The following is a 10123-nucleotide window of genomic DNA, read 5'->3' as shown; positions in this document are numbered from 1 at the left end:
CCCCCCCCCTTCATTTTAAGGAGTAATTATTCTGACGCCTTCGTGGTTGGTCCTTGGGGCCGGCCGCCTGTTACTTGCGGTTAGTGTGTGAAAAAGTAGTTGGGCTTGTGGGCTTCCTTCCACTGAAAAGCTTGACGTAAGCTTCACCTTGAGGACTTTTTATAACTGTAGAAGTTGAAGCTGCTGAGGTGAGAGGTGCTCAAGTAGTAACTGTCGGGTTTTACTCACTGCTTTACGTATAAGAATAAACATGGGGCAATGGTGAGTACTGCTGGGAGGAAGGGCTGATTTCACTGGCCTCTTCTGGCCCTGAAGAGGCTCAGCAGGTCGTGTTGGAAGACCTTCTGCCTTTTGGTTGAGAAAAAGGACAACATTTTTATGATGTTGAGTATTGTCCGAGCCAGGAGCAATTAATAGTAACTGCATTTGAACTTGTGCATAATGCAAGTGTGACTTCAACTGCTTGACGAAGCCAGACTCCACGGGTGCACTGGCAGAGCCCCTTGTAGGAGCCAGACTGTATCCTGTTGCTCATTTTCAGCTGAAGCTGCATTTATCTTCCCTTTAATAGCAGTTTGCTTCAACATGCAGTTTAAGTAAAAATTACAGGAACATGTGTTTATACTTGTAGTTCGAGTCAAAATGGATTAATTTCTCCATAATGGCTATTTACTCCATGTCATAAAAAATGGTATTGTTTGCTGTGGTAGTGGATCTTACATTTTTCAAAGCCAGCCTTCATTCTATTAAGTAATTCCTATCATACTTTCCTTAGGGAAAGCATCTATACACTAAAGAGATATAGATGTGAAGGAATAGCCTTACCAGATGCAACACAGTAAATTTCTAGTGGAACTAAAAAATGGAGATTTCCAGGTCCTCCTGGCTCTAGAATTATGAATCATAGTCTGTCATGATGCTGTGTAACGCTGAAGCTTTGCCAGGAGATTGTTAGGGCTGCGTTTACCGAGTTGTGCAGTATAAGTTGGAAGCTGGAGAGGACAGAGTTGTGCTACCCATAATTGTAAAATACATTGGGCATCCTCCGTTAAAATATTTGATGGGAGCCAGACTTCACAGTTTTTATGGATGTCTGTAAGCATGATGGATAGCTTTTATATTTTAGTGGTAACTGTGGTGATGAGAGGGAGATTTGCTTATGGCATTAACAGGGTTTCTAGTTTTGTTCTGGATGACAACTTCTAAAGCTACGCTGTGAGAGTTGAGATGTCTCTAAGTGACTAGCTCAGTGAAGGGCTCGCATGTCAGGGGAAAACCCACAAACTTGCAAGGTGTGTGTGGAGACTTGAACACTGCTGGTTTTTCTTGCTGAGAACCGAGATCTTCTGAGGTGGTAGGTTGGGTCTCCAGAGGTGAAGGAAAGGAATTGAACTCTTTGGTGGGACTTGTGCTGAGGCTCTTGATGCTTGCACTTTACAATACTGGTAGCTGTTGCACTAAGTCTACTACAAAGCTCCAATGTATACTGCTGCAAAGACCTTTTTTGACTGTCTCTATTCCTGAGCATGTAATAACAACCTTGTCTTTTGCTTTCACTTGGTAGGAATAATGTTGCCAACATGTCTGTGCAGTCACTGCTTTGTGAAAGAATTGCTGTTGCCAAAGAATTGATCAAGAGAGCGGAAGCCCTTTCCAAGTCCCAGAAAAGGAAAATAGAAGGCGGGGCAAAACTATGTGGGAAACTGAAGGCTGAGCTAAACTTCTTACACAAGGTGGAGGCAGGGAAGGTGGCCATTAAAGAATCCCATCTGCAAAGTACAAACCTTACCCATCTCCAAGCTATTATTCAGTCAGCAGAGAACCTGGAGGATGTTGTCAGTGTCCTCCGTGTCTTTGCTTATGAGGACAGGTTTGGAGACAAGCAGACGCTGGTGGTGGACGTTGTTGCAAACGGAGGTCACACGTGGGTGAAGGCCATCGGCCGGAAGGCTGAGGCCCTGCATAACATCTGGCTGGGGAGAGGCCAGTATGGTGACAAAAGCGTCATTGAGCAGGCAGAGGACTTCCTGCAAGCCAGCCGTCAGCAGCCAGTGGAGTACAGCAACCCCCACATCATCTTTGCGTTCTACAACAGCGTGTCCAGTCCTATGGCAGAGAGGCTCAAGGAGATGGGAATATCTGTGCGAGGAGACATCGTGGCTGTGAACTCGCTGGCGGAGCCATCTACCGAGACCCATCGCCTTAGTGCCAGTGAATCAGATGAAGAAGGCCTTGAACTCCTGCAGGTGACCAGAGTTGACCGGGAGAATTTAGTGGCCAGCATTGCTTTTCCTACCCAGATCAAAGTTAACGTGTGCAATAGAGTTAACCTGGACATCACTACCTTGATAACTTACGTCTCTGCTCTGAGCTACGGTGGCTGCCACTTCATCTTCAAAGAAAAAGTGCTAACAGAGCAAGCAGCTCAGGAAAGGAGGGAGAGAGTCCTGCCTCAGCTGGAGGAGTTCATGGAGGGGAAGGAGCTTTTTGCCTGTCAATCTGCTGTGAGAGATTTTCAGTCCATCTTGGAAACGCTGGGAGGACCTGGAGAGAAAGAGCGAGCTGCGTTACTTGTTCAAAGAATTCATGTGGTGCCAGATCAGCCGTCTGACCGTGCCTTAAGACTAGTGGCTAGTTCAAAAATCAACAGCCGTTCTCTTACCATTTTTGGGACAGGGGACACTTTAAAAGCCGTCACCATGACTGCAAATAGTGGTTTTGTGAGGGCAGCAGCTAACCAAGGTGTCAAGTTCAGTGTTTTTGTTCATCAGCCACGAGCATTGACAGAAAGCAAAGAATCTGTTGCCACACCTTTACCAAAGAGCTGCCCACCCGATGGACTATGAGTCAGTAAATGAGTTAGTCACTGAAATAGTGCAGGTGCTGCAGTGGAGGCATTTGGAGAAATGAGTCGTCATAACACATTTTTGGGTGTGTATCAGTGAAAATGGTAACTGTAGCAGTGAAAGGATTCCTCAAGGAATTTGCAATATCTTTACTTAGTTCTTGCTTTTGTTGTTCAGCTGACTGTTAATTTATTCACTAAGGTAATAAGATTTCGGTGATAATTAACTGTCATACAGTATATTAATTGTATCTATCCCTATTAAAAAGTTCACTTAAAGCACACCTGTCTTTGTGCCCTTGTCATTTTTGTCCTTTTCAGAGAGATTAACTTCAGCACCTTAGATGGACTTCAGGGTTGACTGGTGTGAAACTTAAATCTTTCTTTCCCCTATCCTATCCAACTGAATTGTTTGTCGAATCAGAGGTACCTTGTGTAGAGCCCTGTGCCTTTTTGTGTGTATGCTGCTTCCTGAAGCCGTGATTAGTAGCCATGAATAAAAACAAACTTAAGCCTTCCTTCTTTTACTGAAGGGAACATCCATATGTATACCATGTTAGACTGAGTTGGACAACAGCTTTAAAATTCCCAGAAAAGATCAGTTGAAATTGGAGTTTAGTGGCACTAGTATGTTGTGACTCTTGCGCCAAACTGAACAGCCAGTGGTAGCAGACCAAGGAGGCAAATCTTCCATTTTTTCTTAGGCTTTGCCTAAGTACAAAGTCTTGCTGGATACAAAACCCAGTTTAAGGCTTCGGATACTAGAATCCTAAACTGAGCCAACACCCAGGTAGTTTTTGATACTGTTGAGCTCTCTGCTGGGGACTCATGGTGAACTTGAATTTTGTGGCTTGTTTGATTACCTGAAACAAAAGCCTCACGGAGGTCCTTCAGTGCTGGGCAGGCAGGGGGGAAGAGGTTTGTGGGGTATGTTGTTAAATGCTACTTTGCCATATAGTAGAGAGAAGCTTTTTCAGTGGTGGTATAGCTGCAGATTTTACTCAAAATGTAGAACAAATAAACAATGGTTTCTTCCTTTTTATTTTTTTTTTTTTTTCAGGAGAGAGTTGCTGGTTTATAAGTCTTTCTAATGTTTTCCTGTGTGCTGTAATGACAAGCACTTGCTGTTTGGTATAAATTTGCATCAGGTTCCTAGCGGAAAATTTTGTCATTGCAGAGTGAACCTCTCAGCCCTGAGCTATACGTTTTATCAGGTCAGTGAAAGAGATACCCACTGAATATTTTATAGGCTGTTGTTCACCAAGATAGCATTATTATGCAGCTTGTAGTTCAGGCAAAGAACATTCCTTTGCCTCTTGCCACTCCACTCTGAATTTCTTTGTACAGTGCAAAGGTAGCTGCAGTGCTGCCCTTAGCCTTAGTCTCTACCTATTTATGTCTGTCTCCAGTACTCTGGTATACTCCAGCACTGGTCTAAAGATACTGGCATGCCAGCAAAACCATTCTGCATGCCTTTTCCAGCTGAGTAAGCTTAACTCCAAGGAGCAAAAAGCATACATTTTGTAGGTATGATTCTTGCTCTTACTTACTCTGTTCTTACTGTGCCTATGGAGTAACCTGTTAGGAGAAGTATCAACCAGTATCCACATGCTGCACATCTTTATCTGTAACTTTTACTTATGCAGAGGGCAGTCTGCTCTCCACTGGCCCCTTGTTTCTGCTGGTCGCTGAGGTTGTTCATGGAGTTTAGTTAAGATGGGTAGAACTGGGTTTTCTTGCTTCAGCATCCACTCTTCTACCTGCCAGTTTCGCAGTTCTCCCTTGGTGAGTCATTCTAACAAAACATCTAGCTTGTTCCTACACTCTGATGTGGTGTAATGAAACCTCATAGCAGGATACATCCCCCACTGTGTCCTTTTAATTTTTCTGAAAGTTCTGAATGGAAAGGAAGACCCGTGCAGTGAAACACAGCATTCTTACATGGTAGGTGACCCAGAGGAAGTCGTGAGAAGCAAGCAACCTCTGCATTGCCTAGGTTAGAAGTGGGTGAGCCCTATTTGCTGTATTTCTTTGCTCCTGCTGCAGAGCTAGCTGACTTCTTTTGTAGTGATAGTTTTGTATGAACATTAAACTCGACTCCGTTTCAAAGCCTCTGTATCTGGAGCCATCGTGTGGTGATTTTCTTCATTACCAGCTGTTTTACACCCAACACAGAATTTGTTACTGAACCCATTTTCTTTCTCTTACAGTTTCTACCAATCATATAACAATATTTTAGGAACATGAAACTAGAAGTTATCTGTGTGCCTCTGTGTAACTTGAGGGGGTTTTATTGTTATTTTGTGTCTCCCTGTTGCATGGTGCGATAAAAAGCTCAGACTGTGCCTGTTCTGGGATTTTTGGTTTTGTGGGTTTTTTAAAAGCTTTTTTTATTTTGAGTGGTTTTCTGGTTTATTGGTCAAGCAGCAGTGCAGTGCTGCCAGACTGTAAGAATTGCTTTATAAGATAGAACCTGAAGCTGAATGCTGGCTTGGAACCAAGGATGTGTTTTGATTGCAATATTTGGTGGCCTTTGTATTGCCTTCCAAGATATTGTTGATCTACATATATAAACCAGTGTTCTGGTTTAGTGCATTTGGATAGCTTCTGCTTAATTTTATGAATGGGTCATTAGATGTTGGACTTCCCTTATTTATGACTTTACAAATTAGTAATTAGAAGATACCAAATTATGTTTGAGATTACATTGAAAAAAGTGGAAATCCAAGACTGCTTACCCTTTCTTCCAGTATCACACAACTGCTTTGTCTGCAGTACACCAGGCACTTGAGGACATGGATACATCTTGCTTGCTGCAGTGGATTTTGTTTGTTTATTTTTTTCATGAAATTTTTCAGCATTAAGTTCCTTGGCAAAGATGGATTCCTAAACTGTTTTGGAGAACCTTGTTCTTCTGGCACTTTTAATTTCTTTTACATTATCTCTGTGTGGTTCCATAGTCTGCGAGGAGAGCCAGCATCTCCATGCTGTGCAGCGCTCAGCATGCTCTCTTTGCTCCAACAGTAAGAATACCAAACAAGGAATTCTGTGACTGATGCCAGGCAGTAGAAAGCACTTGGATATTATACAAGAAATAATAGGTAAGTTAAGTTGTTTCTAGTGTTTCTAATTTGTCTTCTACAGTTCTGTCAAAAGCAAACTTATTTTTGGACACAGCTGTGTGTCCTCCTTTACTTACTGTTGGTCTGGCTGACAAAATTGGAAGGTAAATGACTTGTGTGCTGTTGGACCTGCAAGTCGTGAAAACACTCAGAGGTAGTTTTGCATGTTGCAGCCACAACTGTGTAAAAGTGTTATTCTTTGATAGGTTAATGGGCTAAATAGTGGTTTGTGTTTCAAACTGTCCCCGTCCTCTGATGATGCCTTCAGCAGACTTAAAGCAGTCTGCTGAAGTCTTCTGGAGCCCATCTGAAAATAATTCCACAACCCTGTTCCTAGTCCCTGAAAACTGAACGTAGGCTTGGTCACAACAGTTATAAAACAAGAAAACACAAGCGTCAGTTGTTTGAAGTAAGTTTGAGAGGCCACCTAGAAAAAAATATCCTAAAATCTTTTTTGTTTAAGTGGATCAAGGAAATGATTTACAATAATGACAAAGCATGTCTTTGCAATTACATTCTTTACTTCAGGTTATTATGCAAGCAAAACAGCACAGGTCACCTGCTATCTAATTAACCTGGTAAAGTAAGCAAGAATTAGATGGGGTTCTTGGTCTGAAGGCTATGGTTACATTTTCTCTGCAAGCTGTAGTTTTAGGAACTGCTCTGTCATCCAGCTTGCTGCAGGCACTGTGTTCTTTTGTGGCGAAGTCAACTCTGTTGGTACGTATGGCCATTGCTTCTCCATCAGGATTTAATGTTGCTGTTTATTCTGGAGTAAAAACAAAGAGAGTGAATGTAAAACTACTTCACTGAGCGACAGAACTGCTTGGAATTGTGACTTTGGGGCTTTGCAAATTGTTTCCTATGAACACCATGGAAATGAAGATTGTTCCTATGTTAACTATTGTAAAGAACAAGCAAACAAAAAAACCCCAACCGTCCTCAAGCCTTCATTGTTCAGAATATCCTTCTGTCCATTTAAAAGATCCTCACTTGTGTCTTCCATAAGACATTACTCTTAAAAAAAAAAACAAACAACAACAAAAACCCCAACCCCCCCAAAACCAAAACAACAAAACCAACAAAAAAATCCCACCCAAACAAAAGAAAACCAAAGGAATTATCAACACCTGATAATGAACCTGTGTCCCTTTATTCATTAGTGAGATTGAGAGCATGATAAAGCAGCTTACTGTGGTAATTAGTAACATGGAGGTACAGGGAACAAAAGTTTAAACTTCAGTGTAGGTACCAAAATCCAGCAGCTAGAGGAATGAGTAACATGAGTGCTTGATAGTATTTTTTTGCTGAGGTTTATCACCTCCATTTACTGAAGCATTTGGGGTCTGCCCTGGGGGTAACAGTGGTGAAGGTGATACCTTACAGCAAGCTCAGGAAATTCTACTGTAGCGCTTGTGTGTTATGTTGGCAGTAGCAGTGTTGACTGATTTCAGGGGTTGCTTCATTTTGTGAAACCACACTGGACATGATACTCCAGTTTGCCTAGCACAGACATAGTCCTAAATGCTGTTGTAGTAAGTGGGAGAAAGAAAGGGAAAACATTTCAAAGGCAATGTTTTCAAGGGAAAACACTCATCAAAGGATGAGGCAGATGATGTGAACAAGAGTAAAGGAGTATGGAAGGTTCAGTCAGTGTCAGATTGTCTTTCCAGCCAGACTGGAAGCGTGGCAGGAATTGGTGAGGATAGGGAAAAAGTAACTCTGTGATGTATCCCCTTCCATGCTCTCTGCCCTGCTGTGAGCTCTGGAGGAGCTGCTGGTAGTTCTAAGGGACAAAGGGTAGAGCCTTTAAATTGTAACGCTGTTCAAGACAAGATCTTTGGGTGATGTATCACACATCCTCCTTGCAGGTGAGAGCTCTCTATGGATGGATGATATGACAGACCCTCTGCTGGTTTGCAGTCCCTGAATTTCTGGCTCCTCTTCAGGATTTTCTTCTGTAGGGGATACTTTGGCCCATCTTTATGGACATGAGATTCACCAGCGTGGCATGTCACTCAGGCAGACCACAGGTCTTCATAACAATGAAACTCCACCATATGGATTTGGGGAGGGGGTGGATGGGTGGTTTTTTTTTGTTTCCCCCCTATTAACAATGGACATTATAAAATCCGCAAGAGAAGGCTCTTTCATGAAGAGGGGAGGTGCAACCTCCTTACTTCACATACAGCTGTAAAATGCACTCATCCATAATAACACAAGTCATCTTAAGGACTCTCACCTTTCTATTACTAGCAAATTATTTATGTTTTTGGAAGGAGGAGTGGAGAAGAAGGTGGCTAGATCTCTGGAATGCCAGATACCCTGCCAGAAATAGCCTACAAGGAAAAGCAGTGATTTTTATGTCTTTCCCCACTAGTGCAGGAAAGGTAGGAGCACTGGAGTAACAAAACTGAGATAACAATAATGTGGACAACTGATGGCAAAATGGGTCTTACCAGATATTTCAGTGGTTGACTCCTGGGTTGGTTCTTTGCTTGGCTCCACACTCGGCTTAGGGGTAGATTCAGTGCTTGGTTCTCCACTCAGCTCCCAAGTGATTTGTTCGCCTTCTTGCACTCCAGTGTTCCCCGCTTGCTCCGTGCCTTCCTCCTTGTGTGGGTCTCTGCTGTAGTCCAGGGGAAGCTCTGTGCTTGGTTGCATGCTGGCATCTCCGCTTTGCTCCACACTTGTTGCCTCAAGCACAGGGGTAACAGGGGTACCTCCAAATAAGAGGAATTGACATGGATGAGGAGGATGGTTTGAAAAGCCAAGTTACTTCTAGAGGTATCTAAACATGTACATAGTTGCTTTTATGGATCAGACAGCTCAAGCAGGAGTTTGAGGAGGGGAAATAAAATAATCTGGGAATAAGTACAATCTAGAACATGAATTTTATTTCAAATTGACAAAGATTGATTTGCCAATGTGTTTTTGACTCACCTTGTGCGTTTAGTAGATCAACCAGAATCAGAGCCAGCAGTGTTGAAAGGATTGTCATCTTTTTCAGCATGGTTCCTAAATACCACGTTAAGCACAAGCGTTTGGAGCGAAACTTGAAGTACGTAGCGGACAGAAAGCCCTGGGTATTTAAAGGCAAGCTCATACCTCTGTGTGCTTTGGCATCTTCCTGAAAATAGCATCTTTCAAAACCAACATCCAAACTACATTCTCAAAATGAATTTAGGACCTGTCAGAGACTGTAATCAATCAGTTCCTGCCCCTTGCTACAGGGCAAAAAAAAAAGAGATAACCTTTACCACAAGCAGTAAAGGGCACTGGGGGCAGAGAAGTGGGACAGTGGTGGCCCCAGACTGCAGTAGCACCGATAGTGGTGTCACTGTGTGCCTCTGACAATGCTGGTTTCTCAAGGCAATTGATCCTGTTGGTTTTGAATGAGCATCTTCAAAAATCCTTTGGTATGACACTTGACAAATTGAACATGCCTCATGGTAACAGGTGAAAGGTGAGGTGTGACTAAAAAATGTGCAGCTGGCTTCTGTGTTGTAAGGAAATAACAACAGTGTGAAAGAACTGTGATGTTTTGGTCAAGGCTGGATGAGCATTTCATTGGGAAGCCTTCTTTTTTTGTTGTTGTTGTTGTTGAAAACTTGCGTGTTTGTGCATGCATGTGTCTAGCCTGTGATATCTCAGACAGTGTCTCAGCCCCAGAGTGATGCATTAGAAAGGTTTGGACAGAACCAGACAAATCTCCAAAGAGGAGCCAGCTCCTTTGTGTGGTTTAATCAGCGAAGCACAATCATTGTACCAAGGTCCAATTCTGATGCAGAAAAGATGCTTTGTTTGCATGGATGCAGTTCCCCATGACCTTCCCCATCATCACTCACCACTAACTAGGGAAGTGGGTCATGGAAGATGCTCAGAGTTTGTGGCAAATGTAACTACGTTAGTTATATTTCAAGGTCTGCTGGGGTAGGTCTGTATGTTCAGCTCTCTGTGAGGCAGACAGAGAACTATGGGCCTGGTTCTGTATATTACATTTGTATGAGTGAGTTGTAATTGCTATAACTAGCAATTCTGCAATAATTAGCAGAATGAGGTTAATGCCAAATCAACATAAAGGAATTCAGAATCTGACTCTCTCAGATTTTTTTTTTCTCGTTTCCCTGATTTCACTTGTTTAATATTGCATCAG

The 10123-nt window shown here is 42.7% G+C and overlaps 1 protein-coding gene across 3 annotated transcripts in view; it reads left to right on the top strand.

The window, feature by feature from the left end:
* Positions 1-3127, top strand: part of C2H7orf25 (chromosome 2 C7orf25 homolog) — a 3499-nt gene extending 372 nt beyond the window's left edge. Inside the window, exons 1-2 of one of the 3 annotated variants that reach the window (XM_026844009.1) lie at positions 43-261; positions 1565-3127. In XM_026844009.1, coding sequence (XP_026699810.1) covers positions 251-261; positions 1565-2846 — 1293 coding nt within the window. In that variant the 5' untranslated portion in view covers positions 43-250 and the 3' untranslated portion in view covers positions 2847-3127. Of the gene's footprint in view, positions 1-42; positions 262-288; positions 1374-1564 lie in introns of those variants that run through there. The other 2 variants (XM_026844011.1, XM_026844010.1) reach the window with 2 other exon arrangements.
* The last annotated feature ends 6996 nt before the right edge of the window (positions 3128-10123 follow it).

Source organism: Athene cunicularia (genome assembly GCF_003259725.1).
Source record: "Athene cunicularia isolate RWA chromosome 2 unlocalized genomic scaffold, athCun1 chr2_part2, whole genome shotgun sequence".
NCBI classification, from domain to species: Eukaryota; Metazoa; Chordata; class Aves; order Strigiformes; family Strigidae; genus Athene; species Athene cunicularia.
Note: the sequence above shows the minus strand (reverse complement) of the source record. Positions and strands in the feature narration are given on the sequence as shown.